At 43.3% G+C, this 26,375-nt stretch overlaps 1 protein-coding gene across 1 annotated transcript; it reads right to left on the bottom strand.

The window, feature by feature from the left end:
* Nucleotides 1–1,342: 1,342 nt before the first annotated feature.
* On the bottom strand, nt 1,343–12,261 carry MFSD9 (major facilitator superfamily domain containing 9). Its single transcript, XM_039509670.1, has 6 exons — nt 12,136–12,261; nt 7,474–7,561; nt 6,398–6,441; nt 4,421–4,550; nt 2,840–3,049; nt 1,343–2,277 (listed from the first exon to the last, which is right to left on the bottom strand). Exons 2-6 carry the CDS (start codon nt 7,541–7,543, stop codon nt 1,490–1,492), a joined length of 1,242 nt encoding a protein of 413 aa, XP_039365604.1. The 5' UTR covers nt 7,544–7,561; nt 12,136–12,261; the 3' UTR covers nt 1,343–1,489.
* Between the last annotated feature and the right edge of the window lie 14,114 nt (nt 12,262–26,375).

Below are 26,375 nucleotides of genomic sequence, written 5' to 3'. Positions count from 1 at the left end.
GTGATAGACTAGTAACACTGACTTGAACCTGGTATAGTATGGGTCAGTGCTATGGAAACCATCCCCGTAAGTCTGTCAATGCATTTCAATCTTTACCTGCATCAACCGCCATTAGCTTTGGCCTGCTAAAATGGATGCAGAAAAATGAAGACTAAGCTGCCAAACACACACATTTTCCCTGGTTACCTAAATTGGGATTTAAATGTATGTCTTCAGAGATGAAAAATAATGGATTAATCCTACATGGAACAAACACTTTAAAACATCACTAGATTTTCCAAAACTTGTCTTAAAACAACCATCTAAAAAACAGGAAGGAGCGGTTGTTCCATCTTCATTTTAAGAATAAAATAGCACAGGAAGTTCTGGGAGTTCCTTAAAATACTCACTTATGACAGACGGTTGCCAGATGGAGGTGTTCAATAATGGGGGGAGGGATAGCTCAGTGGTTTGAGCATTGGCCTGCTAAACCCAGGGTTGAGAGTTGAATACTTGAGGGGGCCACTTAGGGATCTGTGGCAAAATCAGTATTTGGTCCTGCTAGTGAAGGCAGGGGGCTGGACTCAATGGCTTTTCGGGGTCCCTTCCAGTTCTATGAGGTATATCTCCATATATATTATATTTATTATAATAGTCCAGGTAGCACTAGTGCAAATTTCACTGTAATTTACATCATCTCATCTTCAATCACCCTTACTCCACATGATGGCATTTTCTCTTAAAATACCTTATATATTATATATAAAAGAAACATACGTGCTAGAGCATACACAGCTCTATTTACCAGAAATGCTGGGAGAGAGGAGTGAAAGCAGAATGTCAGCCATCCAGTTGGGAATGGTTAATTATATGCTGCATGGGAAAACTTCTAGGCAGAGCATGCATCACAAGTTATATATGGAACCTCTGATTTATCAACAAGCCATTGTCACAGGAGGCCAATGGTTTATCCAGGTCAGCCTTAATTTCTCATACTGGTAAGTGCACATAACAAATTTTACTTGTTTAAATAAAAAAATTAATTTGTCTGTCTCTCTCAGTCAAAGAGCCTATCAGTTTAACCATCATGCTTCAATGTGGGGTTGCAAACTGGATTATTCATCAGCCATTTATATATTCAGAGTCAGAAACATTTTTCTTGAAGGGATTTCAACCTTATTAGCACAAAGAAAATACAATGCTCATTTTACAAAGGTTTTAAATGATACCTGCACCTTTGAAAGAGAATTTCTCTCTGAACTACAGCTCTGAGCATTCCTGTCTTGATGTATGATCCTGTAGCAGACAAGTCTGTATGAATCTGAGGGCTCAGTCAGGCTGGCCTCCCCTTGAACTTGTACCATTTTTTTTTTTTTTTTTTTTAGAAAACAGCCTGCTGCTGCAATACAGGTTTCTTTAGTGCTCACCATTCTTTAGTATAACGTATCCCCAGTTATTTGAATTACTTTGCATTTTATTGACGATGCACCAGCCTGTCCCAAATAAGCTGCTATTCACTTTTTAATTTAGCATTTCTACCACTGCAATATCGTGGTGTGTTCATGAGCATTATCAGAATAGCCACCAGTGCCAGCCCCACACCAAGACTTGGAGGGCCACAGGGACTGAACTCCTGTGCAATTCCTGAGAGAAGAGGGGCAATTATGCGTCCCACAGATGTCACAGACTGGCCAACTCCTATGAGCGTGCCACTAGCCTGATTCCCACCCAGGGTCAACTCAAGGTCAGTGATGCAAGTGCGTCCTACAGTGGTTGAAAACGCTAAAAATGTTGACGATAAAATGACCGTCCATATGCTGAATGCTGTGGAATATAGCATTATCAATACACAGGTGAGAACAGTGGAATGTAATAAAAGTGCATAACTGTTATGTTGATAGAGTCTTGTTATTGGTCCAAGTAAAAAACCAGCAAGTGCTCCAAGGGTGCTACTATAGCTTATGAGATATCCTGTGAGCTTAGGTTTCACCCCAAATCTCTCTTCAATTGCCAGAACAAAATTGCTATAATACAGCATTACAGCTACAGACATTAGTAACCGTACTAAAAATATATCCCACAGATCAGAGCATGCAATGCTTTTAATCCTCTTCAGCACTGACACAACTGGAATCCATAGGGACTGGAGGGGAGTATCATATTTCATTGCTCCATTAGATAGTGATTGAACCTGCAGGTCATAGTTTGCTTTTGCTGTCACTTTGCTGTTACTGGTGGTCTGTTCGTTTTCATTACTATCTGTGTGTTCCTCACTCCATGGTAACATCCAGACCAGGCCTGTAGAGGTAATGCATTACAATCGGTTAATTGTAGACAGTTACGCTCTTTACCGCATGCTCAAACACGCAAGTTACTGTTATGTTTTAATGATGTCTCTAATTGTAGAAATCAAAGACATAAATGAAAGTATTTTGCACTTTGTTGGCAACATTTCATCTTAAAATAATCACAAAACAGTTTACAAAAATTAAGTACAACATAACCCATGTAGTTACTATTGGTTTCTCCATATTTTAAATGGGGCTCTATAATAAGAGAGAGAAAGGTTAAGTGACATGCTCATACAGCATATACATAGCAGATCTGAGAACTGAACCCAGGATTCCAACTCCCATTGTCTAGCTCAAAAACAACACTCCATCTACTGTATCTGGATGTAAAAAAGTAATAAAGAGGGGAGGGCTGTCTTGAACTATTTTCAAAGTCAGAAGAAGTTTACAGTCAAAGAGCAGTCTGAATGCACAGAGCAGAAGGGGATTACAGTCATATTACTGGACAAACAGCATGAACACATATCGCTTGAAAAAGCCTGAAGCGCAAAATACTACATACAACTTACCAGCATTCAGAATGAAGATAAAAGAACAGATGAAAGATGTCAAGTAAAAGCCACTCTCTAGCTCTGTAAAGTAGCCACCTACCACAGGACCCAGGATGAAACCGACACTGGAGGCTGCATTGAAATGTCCTATTACAAGAGGGCGCTCTTTCTCAGAAACCAAGTCAGAAAGAAGAGCTTTTGAAATGGAGAGTGTGTGTTTGAAAATACCTGCAAGTTAACATAAAAACATAAAGGAAAACTATATCATATTTATTTAGCACGTGATGTAATTTATAAGGTTGTGTTTAATTATTGTTTGAAAATTCCAAAAGCTACAAATTGTCCAACGCCAGAGCTACAGAGATTGTGTCATGGGGTGGTGAGCTGGGCACGTGACGAGTTTGGCAGCAACCATTCCCTCGGCTAGTTGAGGGTTGGGACATAGGAATCATGTTAGACAGTGATCTGTGTCAAGTGAGCAGAACAGCTCAAATAGAATAGAAACAGCACCTCTGAATGGTGGATCCCAGTAGAGGTGAGGCAACTGCCAGGGACACCGCATCTTGCGGTCAGTGCTGGGGAAAGAATGATACGGCTGGCTACGGACACTTGCAATTGGTACAGTACAATCCCAGATTGTTAAACAGTAGGTGTTGACAGGCCAAGAGAAGCAGTAATTAATATGAATTCTGGGCATTCTAAAAATGCCACACGTGCACAATAAAATATCTTTCTCTGCTCCTTCCCCACAAAAGGATTATCTTACACCACCACAGTCCACAACCATTGGCAATATAGGGGCATTACAAAAACCTCTTAAGAGGTAGTTAAAATTTTAAAGAGATTTATCAAACAAACAAACCACTGAAGTTCCTTTATGGTACCAAAAAACCTACTGCCTCTCCTATCGAGGAAACAAAAAAGTTTTCTTTGGAATGAGGCTAGTCAGTCAAAATTTTAAAAACCTGTTATCTGAGTTTTATAATACAGGTGTGTTGATGGAAACTTAGTATTAGTGGCACTAATGCTTTTACACAACATACACATTCCATTACGTAGTAAGCCAAGCTTTTAGATGATATCCTATTTGGAAATATATGTTCAGTATGACAATATACTGAAGATGTTATATATCATGTTATGTGGTGCACACAGACTAACATTTTTAGAAGTTACTAGTGACTTTGGGTGCTCAACTTGAGGAATATTAAAGTGGCCTGATTTTTGGGAAGTGATAAGCACCCATCCTTTGAAAAAACAGTCCCTGCACTAAGATGCCTCAGAAGTTGTTCACCCCCTCCCCCCACTCTCAAAAAAAAAAAACACCATGAAAAATCACTGGTCACATTTCTCATAATTTAAAAAAAAAATAAAAAATTAAAAAGTAAATGAAAAAATGCAGTAAAAAGATACACTTAGAAGTCTTTTCAAAGCTGGGGTTCCATAGGTGCCAAAGAACCACTGCACCTGTGATAAGTAAAACTGTTGAAAGCTGCTATCCAGCTTGTCCCCATATCTAAATACCATGACTTCCCCAGCAATAATTCTCAAACTAACATTGGACTGAATATAAATCCAAGTACCAAGTCAATTACTCACCTACAGGTATCCTTGCAATGGCAAATAAACACACACTGGTGGACATGCCAAGCAGCAAATAACCCAGTGCACTGAACAGGATACAGGCAAGCAGGGAATATTGTCTTCCTATTACATCACTCCAGCAGCCCTGGTAAGACAATAAGTAAGTGCTTTTATAGTACTGAACTACCCATTGTAAACAATATGCATGTCTGAATTAAATTGATTACTTCTCTTCTCAAAAGAGAGGTCCCTGAGGGACCATCAGTGGAAACATTCATAAACAGATTAGATAACATTCATAATAGTATTGCGTCTAGATGCCAGAGGCTGGACACGATGGACTAAATTCAACCCTGAAGTCAACGGGAGAAGCACCTGCTTGTACCATGAATTAATTTTACTAGATGAGGTATGAAAGCCAAGCTTAATTTAATTTAACGTCTCATCTTAATTTTATGTAAACTCATGACAATTTAGTGAAGTATCATGGGCGACAGCCTAATGAAAATGCCATCACACCAACACTCACCACTATTATTTATTTATGATAGCAACTACTGTGTGCTAGATGCCTGCCAAACACTCAGAGAGAGCAGTCCCGGCTTGAGGGAGCTATCACTCTGAGGGCAGACAAACAGAAAGAGATCATGGGAAGGGGAAAATTAAAAGGTAACCTATATACAATAAGTCAGCTTAGTTCACTACATGCAGCATGGCAGAAGAGTCTTTATGTAGGAAGGGTAGGAGCCTTACACATAAGTTCAGGGAAGCTGCAAGAGACAGAGGAAAAGGTGACTGTGTGCCAAACGGGTGGATGAAACCTAGGAGCACTGGCTCCAAAGTACAGATTTGAATGTTGGCAGGTACAGTATGCATTCCTGACCTATGGCTTTGGGGTTGCATCCTTGTGCATATTTGTTTTGGGAAAGGAGGGGGAAAAGCATAACCTATGGGAAAAAAATAAAGTTTGAGAGAGACTGCATAAATTAAGGCCATCTGGCAAATTACAACAGACTCCATATCTGTGTTTCTCAAACTGGGGTCGCTGCTTGTGTAGGGAAAGTCCCTGGCGGGCCGGGCCGGTTTGTTTACTTGCCCAGACCACAGGTCCGGCCGATCGTGGCTCCCACTGGTCATGGTTCGCTGCTCCAGGCCAATCAGGGCTGCTGGAAGCGGCAGCCAGTAAGTCTCTCGGCCCACGCCACTTCCAGCAGGTTCCATTGGCCTGGAGCAGCGAACTGCGGCTAGTGGGAGCCGCGATCGTCCGGACCTGCGGACGGGGCAGGTAAACAAACTGGCCCGGCCCACCAGGGGCTTTCCCTACACAAGTTGTGAACCCAGTTTGAGAAATACTGCTCTGTATTAATCACAGAATTGCAAACACGGAAAACATAATTTCAGAGATCTGGTCCATGATACCATTTCTTGTATTTAGGACTACTGCGTTAAAGAAAGTTGTTCTAATAGCAACGCAACATTACATAGAATGTTGCATGACTGATACTTAGTAATATTTGAATGCTTAAACTACTACTTTCAAATCTAAGCAGAGATTTGGTTTTTAGCTAAAAATTTCATCTTGTGTACTAGGATTTGATTAGTCCCTAGAACTGAAACAAAAAGTTCCACAGAGAGTAAGAACAGTTCCTCCAACCTCAAGGGCTTGCGTAAACACTAGTGTAACACCGACAGACCTTGGTTATTGGCATGCAAGATCGAACCCGGGACCTCTGGAGCTTAGTGCATGAGCCTCTACCGTATGAGCTAAAAGCCAACTCGCTGTTAGCTAAGGCTGTAGAGCACACTCAATCTCTCTCTCTCTCTCTAAGTGGTCTCAGTGCTACTAGATGGGACAGAACAGGAGGTGTGTGGGTTACACTAGCAAATGTACAGTTTCACATTCCCCAAAATATTACCATTAATGTTATCAATTTTCCTACAAAGTTAATAGAAACATCAATGTATATTTAAGATTCAGTATTCAAAACTTACCACAAATGTGCTGGAAAAGAGCTGCAGTAAACCATAAGAAGATCCTAAAATAAAAATAGTGAAAAAGACACTGAGAATTAAGTATGAACCGACTTGTGAAACTGGCTTTAAAACGGTTCTGGCAAAATGGGAAAATTAACAAAATAGTTCATTAGAAGTACAGGAAGAGGCAATAGGGAAAAGCAGGGGCAGGGTCCAGCATGAACAAGAGTTTCACCACTGTGGTGGATGAATTTTCCTCTTTTTCTGGGTGTCTCAAAATTGCAACACCATTCAACTGAGAAGTATGGAAGCAGAAGTATGCTGCTTTGCCAGGGGAAATAACTGAAACTGGGACAGTTGGCATCCTACACCAAACATTATGACAGGGCATTGTAGCAGCAGGCCTGGAAGAAATTGCAAATCCTACCCTTCAAAATGAAGGGTAAGAACCTAGCAGCAATTGGCAGTAGGAGAGAAGGAACAGAAAGAAGAAAACAATTCCAGCATGGAGCCAACAGTATAATATTTGTCAGTCTCTTTTACTGATTAAAGGACATTCCAGCTTCCTGGCTCTTTGAACGCTTAAAGTCGTTGCAGAGTGTGGAGGTGATAATGTACTGTACACTAAAGTTACTGCATAAAAAACATTTCTGTCAACCAAACTCAGAACTGGGATTAGCATCAGAAGGAGCTCTATTCCATGCAAACTGAAAAGGCAGGATATTAAAAATCTGGATATAAAGAAGACATTTATATCATCATTACTATTTATAAACAGTGCACTAGACCTGTATTTGTGTTATAAGCCAGCACCCCAGAATCACTTCAGTGGAGGAGAGGAAGCTACAGAACCCAAAAAGGTCCATCATTTGGAACCCACCACACAGTAGCTTCTGAAAACAACTATGAAGGAATACAATGACTTAATAGTGGGACAATCATGATTATAAGGGGGAAGAATCAGCTGCAGAAAAATGTCTATCTTGCTTAGAGCTTGCCATTGTTTTCCACTGTGTGGCTACTGAAGGTTAGTTATGATACATATCTGACTTCTACATCATGTCCTGGGTAATCAGTGCCCACGCTGTACTCACCTACTACTCCTGCAACAGTTGGACTTGCTCCTAGAGACTTGATATGAAGGCTTAACAGAGGCACAACCATACTTACACCAAAGAAGTCCTGAAAGAATAGGGAGAGTGGAGTTTCAGTAATTGAGCATATTTACAAAGATACAGAAAGTCAAAATTTAGGAATAAGTGATTCTGTATTTTAAAAGGGTATTATATTTTAATTAACTAACAATCTAGGATCAGGTCTACATTTGGAAGGCTCCATCTGTACATATATACCAGCATATTATACTGGTCAAGTGCTTCTAGCGTGGATGCAGCTTATTCTAGCTGCCCTGAGTGAAACAAGCTATACTGGTAAAAAGCACAGTTTTGCTGGTCTGACTGCATCTACACTAGGGGTTCTAGAAGGCACAGTTATGCTGATCACAAATCACACTTTCATCATACACATGATCAAAAGTTTGTAACATAGACCTGGTCTACAAGAAATAAAAAATTTTGCATGACAGAGAAAGTGGTGTGTTGCATTGTATAATCCTTGCAATTTGACTGGTATGTTCACAAACTACAATTTTTTAAGCTAAAAACTATGACAGGAACTACTTATCTTCTAAATGGTTCTAAATACATGAAAAAAAGCAGTGCTACACTTTTTCAGAAGACCTAGGTAAGAAATATTTAATGCTTTATATATATATATATTTGAAGTTGAATAATTAATTCTGAATTTTCAAAATGACAGGTTTGCACTAATAGCATTTTTAATTCAGCAATGTAAATAGTCTGGTGCAGCATGCAAATAAGAAAAAAGCTTCTCTCTGTACAAATAATTAAGTTATGAAAACAAACATTTAAAGCACTTTGAAAAATGCATGTAAAGTAGTCTTTCAGTTGAAAAACATCATCTACAATGGGAAGAGAGGCTTTCAAGACAGCCCACTCCTGTAAGTAGATTGCCCATTGTAATGCAAGAAAAATAATGTAAAGTGTTATACAGGATACAGTACAGAGGCAAGGCAAAGCATAAGAGAAGCAGGGATTTTCTCAGTAGCATCAGAGGAAGGCGAGACAGCATGTGGGGGTTCTACACTCCTATACTGTACAAGGATCTCCTGGCCTGTCCTTTCAAATTTTTATCTTTTGTTAACTTACCACATTGACCTGCTAATTCTTTACTGTACAATGCTGCTTGCATGCCACTTCTACATCTGAGTGAAACTGTGCTGAAGGGGACTACTGAAGCAGTATCACCTTTTATGAGAGACTACTGCAGTTGGACTAAACGTTCATAATAGTCTGTCCAAAACTAGAATAGAGATGTCATTATAAATACCATTGAGTCAAATGCTTCAAATACCTCATTAAGCAGTCACGATGGCTAATTTTTATATATACATACACTCACAAAACTATTAAATATTTATTAGCATAAGTCTAATAATACCCATAGCTGATCCCTGGTACTCCTTAAGTAACACAATCTTTAAGCCCAGAAATTGTTACTAGTATTTGCATGTCAATGAAGAACAGTAATTATTTCTTATTTTAAAGAGAGACGCGTATATTATTCTAAACTCTAATTTACTGGCTATGGGAAGGTTATGTAGCAGACAACAGCTCAGTGACATCTTTCAGCTACTATTCGCAGCGGTCACCCTTAGAAATGTGCCAATTGCCTTCTATGGCAGAGTAAATTTACCTCAGTATTTGAAGGGTTCTAATTATTACCTATCATGAGTATAAGGAAGTTTATGAAACACTGCAAATATAAATGTAAGCATTATCTGTTTAAAGCAAAACAGACAAGCTCTGTGGAGCACTAGTGCCTACTGCTTTTTCAGACTTGTAAGGAGAAAGACAGTCAAAGAGGAAGCATGAACAAAGGAAAAGAAGCAAAAATGAGACACATTTATCAAGGGTGGAAATGATGGAAAACAATATAAAAATATGAAAGAAAAATGTCAGTTCTCTTCAGCTAGTTTAAACAAAGTAACTTGCAGTAATACATACACATACAAAAAGATTTCCCCCGTTTTATCAATCTTAAATACTTATTTCTGAATTAAACTATCACACTGGCTAATTGAACTGAAAGCACTCAAGGTCCCAAACATGAATGGTTAGTTTGCCTATGTTAATAGACAGTATAAACATAGTGCTTTAATTTAGTAACAGGGCAAATCCTTATGTCTCTCCTACATGTGCAGATGGCTCTCTTTGCATGAAACCACTGCGGTATCACTTTCCAAGGGGCTGAACAGGATTTGGTGAGTGCACTCCCTATTCAGAATACTCAGCTCAACAGGGGCATGTTGCATGTAGGGGGAGATTTGGAAATAGGGCAGGGATGGAAGTTCTACAGCCAAAGCAGAATCAGACCCAGGCCACACAGCAAGTCAGTGACAGAGCCTGGATTAGAACTGAAGAGTTCCTGAATGCAGCTCTCTTTCTGAGTCCACAGAACAAATTGTTCAATCTCTTAACAAGAGCTGCTCAGAAAGCAAGATTTCACATGATTTTAGTTCAATAAAAGTGCCTGACAAATTGTCTTCAGTAAACTCCAATTAACAATTTTTTTTGTTTGGAAGTAAACCCTGCACTGCAGTATTAGCAAGCCAACTTGAAAGTGAAAGAGACTCCATTGTCCAAACTGCATTAAGAATAAACAGCACACCACTGCGGTGAATACTTGAGTACTGAACAGAACAGATTGTCTTTGCCCATCCCTAAGCTCAGACATTTGGAGGAATTTTTCCAGTCCCTTAGGACTCCTTCAGGAAGCTCAGGGCTTTTTTGGCCAGGTAGTTGCTATTACTGTCAAGGCCAGGGGAGCTTCAACCCTGACAGTGACGTTAAATACAAACACAGGAGAAACGGGTGGTGTCTGGACAGGCTATAAAGGCAGCTCTCAAAGCTGGATGTTCTAGGGTCATTTACAGTATGGGACAGAATCTATTTTATACGTGGATTACACATATTTAAGGTTACATTTGTTATACATTCCCCACCCCTACAAACAGCAGAGAAGATCTGCCATGGGCTGCAGGAGTGCCTGGCAATGGAGCTGAGGATCCTGTCTCAGGGTTTGCTGAGTGTTCAAGTGGAGACAAGTGGCAGAGACACCACCCTGGTGGCCCTGGTTCACCTACAGGCCAGATAGTATTTGCTTTTTTACAGTTACATACACACAGAGCCCCAGGCCAGGAGGCGGGACACACACAGAGCCCCAGGGCAGGAGGCGGGACACACACACACACACAGAGCCCCAAGGCAGGAGGCGGGACACACACACAGAGCCCCAGGGCAGGAGGCGAGACACACACACACTCACAGAGCCCCAGGGCAGGAGGCGAGACACACACACACACTCACAGAGCCCCAGGGCAGGAGGCGAGACACACACACACACACACTCAGAGCCCCAGGACAGGGCACACGCACGCACACACACACTCAGAGCCCCAGGGCAGGGCACACGCACGCACACACACACACACACAGAGCCCCAGGGCAGGGCACACACGCACACGCACACAGCCCCAGGGCAGGGCACACACGCACACACACAGAGCCCCAGGGCAGGAGGCAGGGCACACACGCACACGCGCACACACAGAGCCCCAGGGCAGGAGGCGGGACCCACGCACACACACACACACACAGCCCCAGGGCAGGAGGCGGGACCCACACGCGCTCGCACACACCGCCCCTAGGCAGGAGGCGGGACACACACACAGAGCCCCCGGGCAGGGCACACGCACGCACACACACACACACACAGAGCCCCAAGGCAGGAGGCGGGACACACACACACACAGAGCCCCCAAGGCAGGAGGCGGGACACACACACAGCCCCCAAGGCAGGAGGCGGGACACACACAGAGCCCCCACGGCAGGAGGCGGGACACACACACGCACACGCGCACACACAGAGCCCCAGGGCAGGAGGCGGGACACACACACACAGAGCCCCAGGGCAGGAGGCGGGACACACACACACACACAGAGCCCCAGGGCAGGAGGCGGGACACACACACACACACACACACAGAGCCCCAAGGCAGGAGGCGGGACACACACACACACACACAGAGCCCCAGGGCAGGAGGCGGGACACACACACACACACACACACACACACACAGAGCCCCAGGGCAGGAGGCGGGACACACACACACACTCACAGAGCCCCAGGGCAGGAGGCGAGACACACACGCACGCACACACACACTCAGAGCCCCAGGGCAGGGCACACGCGCGCGCACACACACACTCAGAGCCCCAGGGCAGGGCACACGCGTGCACACACACACACACAGCCCCAGGGCAGGAGACGGGACACACACACAGAGCCGCAGGGCAGGAGACGGACACACACACACACAGAGCCCCAGGGCAGGAGACACGCGCACACACACACAAACACACACAGAGCCGCAGGGCAGGAGACGGACACACACACAAACACACACAGAGAGCCTCAGGGCAGGAGACGGACACACACACAAACACACACACAGCCCCAGGGCAGGGCACACGCGCACACACACACAAACACACACAGAGCCGCAGGGCAGGAGACGGGCACACACACAGTCCCAGGGCAGGGCGCGCACACTCACACGCACACACACAGGCCCCAGCCCCCGCCAGGCAGGTGACTGACGCTCCCGCACTCACCAGGAAGCCCACCAGGTAGAGGCACCGCACGAAGCGGCTGGGCCCGGCCCCGCGCGGAGCAGGAGGAGCCGGGCCCGGCCGCGGGGCTGGCGGCGGCTCCGAGGCCCCATTCTCCAGCCAGGCCCGGCGCCGGCGGCCGCAGCGGGGCCGAGCATGCGCAGCGCGGGGCGGGCGGGGCTGAGGCCGGGGCGGGGCGGGGCTGAGCCCAGGCGGTCAGGCGCAGCCGGCGCGGCCAGACCCTGGGAGAGCGAGTCGCGTATTTGCCAACCATGATCTCACATGAGTGATAAGTGGGGGGGTCGGGGCCGTGCTTAGGACTTATGGTGCCCTAGGCAGGATTATTAAACTGGTGCCCCTGTGCCTGTCTTGCTCTTAGCCACACAAACATTAGCTTACACTATTGGAAAACTTGCCACTATTGGAAAGCTTACACTATTGTTAAAACCAGTTTAACTTAATGAAGCACACTGTAGTGCTAATGGACTAGCGCTAAAGAAGTAGCACTATAGAAAAATTCTGATTTGACAGAATGATGCAACTAATGTAATTTTTTTAATTTGTCAACATTTTATTGGAAATTTATATGAAGGGGTATCGAAACAAGGATTAGTTTTTAATTAAAAGCAATCTTTCTGGCTTTTTTGGCTGCAAAATCAGTAATAACGTAATTGTATGACAAAGACAAAGTGATGTCTTGTTTGATTGCAAGACTAGCAAGACCAGTCAAGTGTGCCTGACTCCTTGTAGAGCGGAGATAGTTTTTAATGAGCTTTAGTTTTGAGAAACTGTTCTCCTGATGCTACTGTTACAGGAATTGTCAGTAGAATATGAGTGGCAATGTACACATTAGGATAGATGTCAACAAGTTGTATGAGTAAACTGTACAATGTCCATTATCGATTTTGCATGTGGCAACATTGATGACAGTGTACTCAATTCTTCGTACAGTTCAAGTCCATTTAAATCAAAACAATCACCGTGCTTCAGGAGGCTCTCTAGGTCAGGATTTTGCATGTGGCAACATTGATGACAGTGTACTCAATTCTTCGTACAGTTCAAGTCCATTTAAATCAAAACAATCACCGTGCTTCAGGAGGCTCTCTAGGTCAGGGGTCCACAACGCGGTGCCTGCGGGTGCCATGGCGCCTGCAGGGGCCTCTCAGTGCACCTGCGTACTGGCTGGCGGACGAGCATCCGCCAAAATGCTGCCAAAATTCGGTGGCATTTCGGCAGCAACGCCTCTGGATGATGCCGCTTGCTGCCGATAAGCAGCGTCATCCAGAGGCGTTGCCGCTGAAATGCTGCCGAATTTTGGCGGATGCTCGTCCACTGCCACGGTAAAAGGTTGGGGACCACTGCTCTAGGTTCTTGCACTTTGTCATTAGTTGTTCCCCACCTAGGGTGACCAGATCCAGATGTCCTAATTTTTTAGGGCCAGTCCCAATATTTGGGGCTTTTTCTTATATAGGTACCAATTATTCCCACCTAGGGTGACCAGACAGCAAATGTGAAAAATTGGGACGGGGGTGGGGGGGAAGAGGAGCCTATATAAGAAAAAGACCCAAAAATCGGGACTGTCCCTATAAAATCGGGACATCTGGTCACCCTACAGGTGAGTTCCTTCCCCCACCCCTTCCCAGAGACCCCAGCAGCCAATCCCCTCCCTCAGACTGTGCTGCATTCGCCTCTTTCTAGGACCCAGCAGCCCAGCTCTTACATGCTCCACTGCTTCCCATCTGTCCGGGCTCACAGCAGAGCGGTGCCCCCAGACCTAGTGGTGCCCTAGGCAGCTGCCTGTTCTGCCTATGGCTAAGGACGGCCCTGGTGGGGGTGGGGTTGATTTGCCATCCAGGCTTGAAGCCTTTGAGGATCATGTGCCCCAGCTTTTCTCTAATCCCCAGCCCAGCAGCTGGACCCCTGCTGGGACTGGCACAGGATTCCAGGAGCTGGGGCTTTAAGAGGTGGGTGATACCAGTCACCAGAGGGGACCAACCTTGTCAGTGCCTTCCTGCAGTGTCCAACACCAGACTGCACCTGTTAGGCCAGATGAAAGGATGCCATTGTGCGTACCGTTTCTCACTTCCTGCAGTCCCACATTTGCAGGGCCGGCTCCAGGTTTTTCGCTGCCCCAAGCAAAAAAAAAAAAAAAAAAAAAAAAAAAGCCAGAGTGTCACCCCTTGAAAAGTGCGGGTCCAAGGAGTACCGCCCCATGCATATGCTTGGAACGCTGGTGCCTAAAGCCGGCCCTGCTCTTTTGCACCCATGTCAAACACAGGCTGTGGCTGTGCTGATGGTGCCCAGCATGGGGTGTGATGATTCTCTGTGGGTCAATGTAACAGCTCTGGCTTAAGGGTTGTGTCGGAGAAAAGAAAGGGCAGGAGTCGGTCTTGGTCAGAGCACACTAGGCTACCGCTAGTTTGTAAAGGTGTGAGACAGCACACTCGTGGTCCTTAGGAGCCAATACATCTTAGAGCAGCCCTGGAGCCAAAACTCAAGGGGCACTAAAGATGGCTTAAAGCCATCCCTCCCCCAACTCAGACACACTTTTCTGCACCCAGCCCTGAAAAGAAGGATCTGACCACACAAACTATAAACCTCTAAGTTTGGCTCCTTGAGGAGAAATTCATGGAGGAAGGTTCATCAATGGCTATTAGCCCAGATGGGCAGGGATGGCGTCCCTAGCCTCCGTTTGCCAAAAGCTGGGAATGGGTGACAGGGAATGGATCACTTGATGATTACCTGTTCTGTTCATTCCCTCTGGGGCACCTGGCATTGGCCACTGTCGGTAGACAGGATACTGGGCTAGATGGACCTTTGGTATGACCCAGTATGGTCATTCTTATATAGAAAATTTCTCATGCCCTCCCACCCAGTAATCTGAAATGGCTCTCATCTTGTTGACCTGCCCCATACACTGCAAAGCCCCTTTGTTCGATCTGGTGTTTGGAATGGGCTGAGATGGTTGAAGAGTGGGCGCTAAGAGGTTCTGGCTTGTAATACAGAAGCTGTGCTGTTGTTTTGGCGCTGTATTTGTATTTTTGTATTGTTTATTTCTGAATGTCAAGACTTTGGTAGGCATTGTTTTTTGCTGTCTTTCAATTCAAATACATAAAATAACATTTATAAAGCATTTTGAGATCCTCCAATAAAAATTGCTATATAATGCAAAGAAGTATTATTATGTTAAAACCAGAAGAGATTTCCTAATTCAGCGACTTGGTCAGGAATCAACCAGCAAGGTTACACTTTCTGAAAACTTAAGAAATTTGAAGGAACAGCAGCTCAATATTTTTACTTTAAGCATAAACTCTTTATAAAACAAAAGCTATTTTAAAATATTAAAGTCTTGGACAATGCTTCGAAGCCTGCAATAATGTCTTAAGAAGAATTAGACTCCACATGAGGCTTGTGCTATAATAACTATGTTTAAAGAGTCTTCTGGACCTCTAGGCATCTTTCAGGATACAATCTGTCCAAACACCTATTACCATCACCTCACTAGCCATAGCCTCTCTTATAGAATATGTCCTCCTAAATGAATTGGGTCAGTCCTTATCAGTTTACTAATTTACTCTAGCCACTTGGTAAAACCAAGAATGAAAGTTGATGTTTGACAAAAGAAATGAACAATTGATGTGTACCTGTGAACTTGATAAAATATATCTTCATGTGTTTTTAAACAATCAGTTACAGAGTTACGGTCTTGATCAAGAATAGGGTACACAGTAGGAGATGGAGTTGTGTTTGTCTTCTGAGAACAAGACCTGAAGATAAGAAGAAGACAATCCAAACTTGCAGATATGTAACCTTAAGGGCCAAAGAGGCCCAAATGTGGGTGGAAAGCTGAAGATTCTCACCCTAGGCTCAGGAACTGGTTTCTCTACTGCCCTGACACAGGCAAAAGGCTGGAAGTCAGGGGCGCTAACCAGTGCCTGGCCCTCTGAACTCCCATCACAGTCACATCCTAACATTTAACAAAGTTTTGAGAACATATTCAGTCCCTCAGTAAGAGAGACAAAATTTTAAGCCTTATAAATTTTCAACTAAAGTTCTTAAAATCATTTTGTGAGACAGATCTAAGACAACGAATGCAATTTATTGCAGTAAATGGAACATATTCTTGGATTTCAGCATTACAAATAGGCAAGATCAAGACCCCCAAATGTATCATTTATCATCAAACTTACCAAATCTAACAATGACTTATTTCATTCTGCTTTACAACTTCAGATCATTAGGGTGCATTTAGCAGTGATTTCAACTTTTCCTATACAGATTGAGCCCAGAAGAAAAACTTACAATCCACTGGTCCAGAAAATGTTGAGGCACTGTAAATGGATTGGAATTTTAAAACTGCTGATCATACTAATAGTATCTGAAGAGTAATCTTTTCTAAAAGATCTGGGAATGAGCGACAGGGAATGGATCACTTAATAATTACCTGTTCTGTTCTGATCATTCCCTCTGGGACATCTGGCACTGGCCACTGTCAGAAGACAGGATACTGGGCTAGATGGACCTTTGGTCTGACCCAGTAGGGCCATTCTTATGTTCTTATCTACACATCTGAAACATGAAAATTAGTCTTTTTAGTGACTGCAACCTCAAAGCTATACATTTTGGTGAGTATGACAGACAGGGTGACCTCTTTTTCAAAAGGCAAAGTGGGATACACGCAGGAGCTCTGCGCCCCCCCCCCCTCATCCCACTGAGGCCCTGCCCCCTGCTCCTCCTCTTCCCCCTGAGGCCTTTTCCTCTGGCCAGGCTGGAAGCTGGAGCTGGGCTGTGGTAAAAGCTGCCTAGGGAGCCCAGGCCGCTGTGGGAAGCCCCAGATCCTCCGCCTGCCCTGGGTAGCACACCCTAGGGGATGGGGACACCGGCTGGGGGCTACTCTCAGGCACCTGGCCCATCACCCAGGGCAGGTAGAGGGTCTGGAGCTCCCCACAGTGGCCTGGGCTCCCTAGGCAGCTTTTATCATGGCCCAGGCCACATCCAACTTCTGGTCTGGCTGTGGACAGGGCCTCGGGGGGAAGAGGAGGAGCAGGGCCAGGGCCTTGTGGTGAGGGGGACTAAGGCTCATCTCAGCCTCTCCTCCCTCCACCACCCCTGAGCCTTTGGTAGGTGCAGCCTCTTCTCCCTCCACCACCCCTGAGCCTTTGGTAGGTGCAGCACACCGCTGCAAGGAATTTGGGACAAATGCTGTCCCAGCATCATTCAGCCTGGGACTGGGACTTGAGCTCTCTGCATTTTGGGACTGTCCCACCCAGTTCAGGACTGGTGGTCACCCTAGTGACAGAGTAACTTAGAAGGTTTTTTTTTAAAAAATCTGGTTAATGGAAGGAATTATTTCAAGGTTATAGCCTAGTTCAGCTTTCTCCCCTCTTAAGGTGTTTTCACAGCTAGTGTAACTAGAGTTGAGTATAGCAGTTACCTTTGCCCTCTGTTTCTTTTTCTATGTCTATCAAAAATATTAATTGGAGGGAGGGATAGTTCAGTGGTTTGAGCATTGGCCTGCTAAACCCACAGTTGTGAGTTCAATCCTTGAGGGGGCCACTTAGGGAGCTGGGACAACATCAATACTCCAACTCCAATACTCCAATGGCCCAACTTCAATGTATACCCCAAATTAAGAAAAACTGTAAAAGAACTAAAAAAGAGCCACCGTGGCTTAACCACCATGTAAAAGAAGCAGTGAAAGATAAAAAGACTTCCTTTAAAAAGTGGAAGTCAAATCCTAGTGAGGCAAATAGAAAGGAGCACAAACGCTGCCAACTTAAGTGCAAGAGTGTAATAAGAAAAGCCAAAGAGGAGTTTGAAGAACGGCTAGCCAAAAACTCCAAAGGTAATAACAAAATGTTTTTTAAGTACATCAGAAGCAGGAAGCCTGCTAAACAACCAGTGGGGCCCCTTGACGATGAAAATACAAAAGGAGCACTTAAAGATGATAAAGTCATTGAGAAACTAAATGGATTCTTTGCCTCAGTCTTCACGGCTGAGGATGTTAGAGATTCCCAAACCTGAGCTGGCTTTTGTAGGTGACAAATCTGAGGAACTGTCACAGATAGAAGTATCAGTAGAGGAGGTTTTGGAATTAATTGATAAACTCAACATTAACAAGTCACTGACCAGATGGCATTCACCCAAGAGTTCTGAAAGAACTCAAATGTGAGGAACTATTAACTAAGGTTTGTAACCTGTCCTTTAAATTGGCTTCGTACCCAATGACTGGAAGTTAGCTAATGTAACGCCAATATTTAAAAAGGGCTCTAGGGTGATCCCGCAATTACAGACCGTAAGTCTAAGCAAATTAGTTGAAACAATAGTAAAGAATAAAATTGTCAGACACATAGAAAAACATAAACTCTTGAGCAATAGTCAACATGGTTTCTGTAAAGGGAAATCGTGTCTTACTAATCTATTAGAGTTCTTTGAAGGTCAACAAACATGTGGACAAGGGGATCCGGTGGACATAGTGTACTTAGATTTCCAGAAAGCCTTTGACAAGGTCCTCACCAAAGGCTCTTACGTAAATTAAGCTGTCATGGGATAAAAGGAAAGGTCCTTTCATGGATTGAGAACTGGTTAAAGGACAGGAACAAAGGGTAGCAATTAATGGTAAATTTTCAGAATGGAGAGGGGTAACTAGTGGTGTTCCCAAGGGTCAGTCCTAGGACCAATCCTATTCAATTTATTCATAAATGATCTGGAGAAAGGGTAAACAGTGAGGTGGCAAAGTTTGCAGATGATACTAAACTACTCAAGATAGTTAAGACTAAAGCAGATTGTGAAGAACTTCAAAAGATCTCACAAAACTAAGTGATTGGGCAACAAAATGGCAAATGAAATTTAATGTGGATAAATGTAAAGTAATGCACATTGGAAAAAATAACCTCAACTATACATACAACATGATGGGGGCTAATTTAGCTACAACGGGTCAGGAAAAAGATCTTGGAGTTATCGTGGATAGTTCTCTGAAGATGTCACGCAGTGTGCAGAGGCGGTCAAAAGCAAACAGGATGTTAGGAATCATTAAAAAGGGGATAGAGAATAAGACTGAGAATATATTATTGCCCTTATATAAATCCATGGTACGCCCACATCTCGAATACTGTGTACAGATGTGGTCTCTCACCTCAAAAAGATATTCTAGCACTAGAAAGGTTCAGAAAAGAGCAACTAAAATGATTAGGGGTTTAGAGAAGGTCCCATATGAGGAAAGATTAAAGAGGCTAGGACTCTTCAGTTTGGAAAAGAGAAGACTAAGGGGGGACATGATAGAGGTATATAAAATCATGAGTGATGTTGAGAAAGTGGATAAGGAAAAGTTATTTACTTATTCACATAATACAAGAACTAGGGGTCACCAAATGAAATTAATAGGCAGCAGGTTTAAAACAAATAAAAGGAAGTTCTTCTTCAAGTCAACTTGTGGAACTCCTTACCTGAGGAGGTTGTGAAGGCTAGGACTATAACAATGTTTAAAAGGGGACTGGATAAATTCATGGTGGCTAAGTCCATAAATGGCTATTAGCCAGGATGGGTAAGAATGGTGTCCCTAGCCTCTGTCGTCAGAGGATGGAGATGGATGGCAGGAGAGAGATCATTTGATCATTGCCTGTTAGGTTCACTCCCTCAGGGGCACCTGGCATTGGCCACTGTCGGTAGACAGATACTGGGCTAGATGGACCTTTGGTCTGACCCGGTACGGCCTTTCTTATGTTCTTATGTTCTTATGTTCTTATGTTAATACTTGGTCCTGCTAGCAAAGGCAGGGGGCTGGACACCATGACCTCTCAAGGTCCCTTCCAGTTCTAGGAGATATTTCCATTAATTTATTTAACCAACATACTTCTGTGCTTCAGGAGTTCTGCATAAGGGAATAATGGTGCCTTCAGAGAAATGACTGAGTGCCTTTTCAGAGTGAGGCATGGTGAGAACCTTCCCTACATATAAAGAGAAATCCTAGCAGAAGAAGCTTAATTTGGTAGGCTGCAGACACTGAAGGGATGCAGCCTTCACTAGGCCCAATTAGAAAACCAACTTTTGTCTCTTTATCTATTTTTTTGTTTGTGTTAATAAGTTAGAACTATTTTTTTAAACTACGCACCTTGAATCTGTGCATTTTATGCTTGGAGCTCTGGGGATCCTGCTGACTGCATGTCACATATCACCAGGAAATCCTAGAGACCCAAGCATATGGTTAAGACTATGGAATGATGCTACGGTCCTAGAAACACCAAAGGATGTGCTTGTCCTAAAACAAACTTTGAGAACTATGACCACTTTTTCTAGGGCAGAGTTGCTGGATGAGCAAAAATAAAATTTAAAAGGTAGCCTAGGAGTACCTTTGAAAGAGCAGCTTGGGTCCAAATGATTGGTACATAATATCAACATTTCAACAGTTGAGGTATGAGCAGTTGCAGGCCTTGTTTCTCCAACTACAATTCAATGAGATCATTATGATTTCTAGAGGTTGAGGTGTGATACAACCTGGCCTGTTCTCTTGCTTGCTACAGATCTGAGCTAAATTTTATGTTACCTCTGAGATTAAAGAACAACAGTAAACCCTCTTTGTCCCAGCAACACAAATCTAAACTAAATAGGCTATGTCATTTTGTTGACACTACTAATTTATTAATCATTCATTTGAACAGAATATAATCCTTCAGGAAGGCAAATAGATTGTGTCACTTTTCAGACTTTCATGAAGCAGCTTAAGGACATCGTAGGATAGAGTTGTCATGATTACAAGGCTAGCTGCACTTTCGCCCTTTTTCTGGATGCTATGAGCACACCTCAGGCGTCAGGCCCTATGCCTTTACCTGTCTTGGGGTGGAATTCCACAATTTTCCCACTCCTAGGCTGGGCTTGGGGCTACAGTATTCCGTGTATCAACTGTGCTTACCAAGCATCTCTGACTGAGTTCAGACACCTGTGATTCTTCTTTGTGGGAGTCTTTGGCCAGCAGTATATAGCGATCAGACAGCCTGCTTAAAACCAAAGTATTGTTTGTATTAATAATAGGAACAAGACATTTAGTGAGAAAGGACTTTAGAATAACAGTCTACACATGTTTTACCTGAAGTATTACTCTTCCTTGACGGTAGCCCAGGCAGACGTCCCAGCAGGTGCCTGTGTCTTAATCTGGTTCCCCCAAACAACTTGCCCTCAACCATTTTGAAACTGCTGTAGTCCTGTTCATCCTACATTCATTCAATAACCAGGTTAGCAAACAGCACTCATAAATTATTACAGAGCAGTTCCATTTCCATCACAGGAGTATTAATGCCTTCACTTTTCAGACACATTTTGCTAACATCTGCCTTGCATATGATTATAACATGGATTCACACTGGGAAACTTTTCACCTGTCAGATAGCCAGTGCCCACAGTGGCATTTGCTGGGAGCAGTGCCTACATAAAAAATCCAATATATGATTTGGATGTTTATATGTTTATCTCATATAAACATATAGGGAAGGATCCTGAGTCCTATAAAGGTCACTTTGTGCTTCCAGACAGTACCAAGTGACCTTCAAGCTACTGCAGAGAGGCAGCTGAGGATTCCCCCAGCATCCCAGCTGAAGTGGGGTATACCGGGGTGGAGAGGGGATGTGAGGGGGACAGGGCCAAAGTGTGATGCATTCTGCTGATCTCCTGTTGATGCATGTTAGCGCATCTTTAACTTGTATAGGAGTCTGGATTTGTGTCCAGGATTAGGGAGGAAAAAAGGAACTTCAGGGCTTTCTTCATAAACTGCATCAAGTACGAGTTCAGCATGACTGAGGATTAAACCACTTGCAAATCCTTATGTGAATGGGTTACAGTCACCCTGTTGCAGAGTGCGAGCACAAGCCTATGCACCACTTTAGTCTTGTTTAAGCCTTGTTGTAATGACTTATAGCCTAACTCCATAGACATTAAGATGTCCCTAGGCCAGATGATTTTCACCCAGCGTGCATGCCCAGTATTCTGATTGTGATGTAATGGATAACATATAATCCAACCGGGGATGGTTGCTGTGGACTAGTTTCTGTATGAGTAGTTTCTGTTCTTTAGCAGTTAACGGGCTATGAGGTCCTCGGAGGATTCAACTGCAGGAGCAATTTTCTCAGCAACTGCAATAATAGTTTCTTGGTATATGTTGAGACACAAGCCAATATAAAATGCTGTTTTTAGATCATGGATGTATCTGCCAGCACAGATAAGGAACTGCTTGCCAAATCTAAACATACACACAAAACATTGACTCAATCACTCACAACATAAACAAGCAAACAAATACCCCCTCTCCCCAAATAAACTACTGACTGGGAAAGAAAAAAAGAGACAGACTGCTATTGTTATTTCACTTCTAAATGCTCGGGAGGTGTTCAGATGCTGCACTTACAGCAGAGCCATAGAAACACATAAATAGATAGAAACATACAGAGTTAGGAGTCAGTTGTAGGCTTATTCAAAACAGACTGAATCATAACATTTTTGTCAGTTTTCATAAATGATATGTTTGACTTAATCCTTTCTATCAGGTCCTTCACTACAGTCTGCCACACTAAAAAGTAACAAAAGTAACTAAAAGTTAACAAAAATTAGGAATAATGGGAGAAATTTATCCCTAGAATAAACTCATTTGACTCAGTGGAATTTTTTATAGCAGGGGTGAATTTGGCTCAGTTAACTTTTGTTTTTAAAATCCTAGTCTTACTACAGACACTTATGGGCATTAGATATTATGAATCAGTGACTGACCTTACAGTAAGATTAAAAAGAATGATTGTTTTATTTTGATAAGACTGAGACTGTTTTCTTTGCCTTGACTGATTTTACTTTCTAATGATGAACCTTCAGGGTTTAATGCAAGTATTCAAGTGGTAGACAACATGAATTTTCACTAGGAAATAACATGTCTTAATATGGCTTTTGATTCATTCCCAATTTAGAAAGGCATAATACCAAAGATGTTAGAGTATTTGGAAGATATGAAGGCCAGAGAACATGCCATAAATAAAGAAGAGAATAATTAAATTAGGGCCTCTCAGAATGAACATTCTAAATTAAGAAACAAAACACATGTACAGTATTTTAAAAATAAACACTTGAACTGCATAGCGAATGATGTAGCTGTCAATTGAGTTCAACCGAACTATTCATAGGAGCGAAGTTACTCACATGTGGAAGTGCTTGCAGGATCAGAGCCATAGGTATCTCTACTTCTTTCTGCTATAAGAAGGGCTGGATTTAGGGGCAGGCAACTCAGGCGATCACCTGGGGTGCCGGGCTTGGGGGGTGCCAGGCTTAGGGTTTTGTTTCTATTGTTAGCAACAAAAGGGAAAATAGAATGCTTGAGGTAAAATGTTTCAGGTATTCCATGTGTGGATTAATTTTTCACTAACCTCATAGAATGTTGGGGACGTTTGTGGAACCTTGGGGAATCTTACAGACTTTCTGAGAACTACATTTTCCTTGAACCTCTTAGAATATTGTCATCCATGCCCTTGCAGGTATATAAGGGGCGTGGCGTGGCGTGTCCAGTCAGTCAGTGAGGTATAGGATGAACTAAAGTGAAGTAAGAGCCCAGCTGCAATATTGTGAACCTTGTTTTATTGTGTAATTGTGAAAGTGTATTTGTGTTTTAAGAATTGAAGAGTATAAGTAGCGACTAATAAAGGACATATTTAATGAGATGCCAGAGATATCTATCAAACCCATTTCTATGCAACAATATAAAAGAAATACGGTTACTTCTTTTGTCATGCTTAACACGTAATGTGTAATGACTTTCTAAGACTGCGGAACATAGACTTTTGCTCTCCTTCATACTGTCTGTTTCCCCCACAGAAAATAAAAGATGCCCCAAAGAAACCTTCAGGAGCTCTGAATAGGAAGTGAAAAGCTCAATTGCAATATAGTTTGCAGCAAGGGGCAAATTTGATGGGAAAATATCTGAAACAGAACAACTTAGACTGTGCTTTAGGCAGGAGTGATCATCTCATGCAGAAGAAATTGAGGAGTGAAGCGTAAATGATGGAAGTCCTATTACTAAGGAATTAGCAGATTTATTGAGGCTATGACAGTGGTGTGAACATGAAGGGAAGAAACAGTGGTGCCCAGGCAAGGATCCTTGTGCTGAATCTTTCTTCATGCCTTCTGGTTGCCATTCCCTTACCTGGTTGTGTCAGATGCAGCTTCATCTTCTGTAGATTCAGTATCTCTCTTCGGAATACTGCAAAGGATATACACTCTCTGGGAGAGCCGCATTGACAGTATAAGGCCAGTGAGGTACTAAGTGACTGAGGTCTATGATGCCTTGATGGAATTAGCACAGTCAAGTAAAGCTGAGGCCAAAATCAGACACAAAGAGGAAAGCCTGGCAAATCAGATCACTAACTTAAAATTTCTGGTCTCAGTTGTGGTTTGGCACGATATCCTGTTTCAAGTAAACGTTGTAAAAAAGGCATTACAAATTCAGTCAGTGGACATCGCGTCTGCTACTACTTTGATGAGAAGCTGCCTTAATTTTGTTGTGGCCTACAGAGACAATGGATTTGAAGATGCCATCACTGCTGCACAGGAATGGCGGAAAACTTGGGAGTTGAGTCTGTCTTCAAGGAAACTCGTATACATTGGAAGAAGAGACAGTTTGGTTACAAGGACAGAGATGAGGTGATGGGAAGTGCGGAAGAAACATGCAAATGGGAGTTTTTTTGCTTGCTCATTGACACTGCTCAGGTGTCCATCAGAGAAAGGTTCAGACAAATGAAGCACCACAAAAAGACCTGGGAGGTTTGGTATGACCTTAGTAAGCTGATGGCAGACAGGAAAACACTCTTGAAGAATTGTACAAACCTTCATTGGATGCTGACACATGGGGAATGTTTGGATGTCAGTGACAAAGATCTCTATGTAGAATTGGACAACATCCATCACATTTTGCCACACGGGAAGCACTCTCCACTTCAAGTTCTCCAATTCTTTCATGATGCAGAGCTGAAAGACTCATTTTCTAATGTGTTGATAGCTTTGAGGACCCTGCTCATGCTGCCAGTCACAGTTGCGAGTGGTGAGCCTCGCTTTCTGAAGCACAGGCTCATTAAAACATATCTTCGATCAACGATGGCTAATGAGAGACTGACGTGGCTTGCTATTTTATTGCTTGAAAATGCCATTGGCCAGTCTTTGGATCTCTCTGATGCTTGCTTCAGTTTGTGAGGGCAAAGGTGAGAAAAGCGACCTTCTGAACAAAAGGACTAGGGTTAACATTCCAAGACTGTCACCTACTGTAACATTATTAAATACTGGTCCACCCAATGTTGGTGCACAGTTAAATTTCTTGATGTTAGAATAGTTTAGTTATTCTTAAAATTAAAAAAAGTTTCTGTAAGCTTAGAGGAAACAAATTTTTTTATTTGTGTATATATGGCATGAATAAATACAGATTTACAGATCCTAGCATGCAAATGTATCTTCTTATATGACAGGGATAAAACATGTATGCAAATTGTGCATCAATGTCATGACATGGGCTACAAATGCAATAAAAATAAGGTATTAAAAAATTAACAAATGGAGGGGTAGGGAAGGCACTCAAGATGCTCCTAGCCTGTGTCTCTTGCACAGGCTTATATAACAAGAATTAAACTAAGCATGTTATTACTTTTACAATCTGTAATCCTGTGGTTATGCTACAAAACTTCGGGTCAGGAGACCTAAATTCTATTCCTTGCTCTGGTATTAACTCACTCTGTAACTTTGGATAAGCAATTGCACTTTCCTCAGTTGTAAAAATAGGAATAATTATGCTTATCCATCTTCATAAAATGATTTGAGATGTATGGAAGAAATCAACGATATACCGGGGGTCCCTGTATATGTCTTCCCCTTATCCATCATTTCACATATCCATTGCTCATCAATAGGGGAATGTGTTCTGATTAACTTTGGTCCCGATCCGCATATCCATCGCTTCACCTTTTGCGTGGTTTTTCTGTTGGTGTTTAGCACCCACCGGCAGCCAGCGCCCCCCAGGGTCTCCTATCTGCCAGCGGCCCTGCAACTCCACCTCCCTCCCAGTGCCTCCTGCAAGCTGCGAAACAGCTGTTCGCCCGTGTGCAGGAGGCACTGAGAGGGAGGGGAAGGAGCAGGGATGGGGCGCACTTGGAGGAGAGGGCGGAACTGGGTGGGAAGAGGTGGGGTGGGGGTGGAGACGAGTGGGTGGAAAGAGGCAGGATGAGGCTTTA

The sequence above is a fragment of the Mauremys reevesii genome, linkage group 1, assembly GCF_016161935.1.
Source record: "Mauremys reevesii isolate NIE-2019 linkage group 1, ASM1616193v1, whole genome shotgun sequence".
Taxonomy (NCBI): Eukaryota; Metazoa; Chordata; order Testudines; family Geoemydidae; genus Mauremys; species Mauremys reevesii.
Note: the sequence above shows the minus strand (reverse complement) of the source record. Positions and strands in the feature narration are given on the sequence as shown.

Excerpts from the sequence above, each read along its gene's own strand:
- MFSD9 (XM_039509670.1), bottom strand. The coding sequence starts at position 7,543 with ATGGTTGTGCCTCTGTTAAGCCTTCATATCAAGTCTCTAGGAGCAAGT. Across the intron at positions 3,050-4,420 it reads CATTGCAAGGATACCTGTAG|GTATTTTCAAACACACACTC; the intron begins GTGAGTAATTGA and ends GTTAACTTGCAG. Across the intron at positions 2,278-2,839 it reads TATCTTCATTCTGAATGCTG|GCCTGGTCTGGATGTTACCA; the intron begins GTAAGTTGTATG and ends TTACCTCTACAG.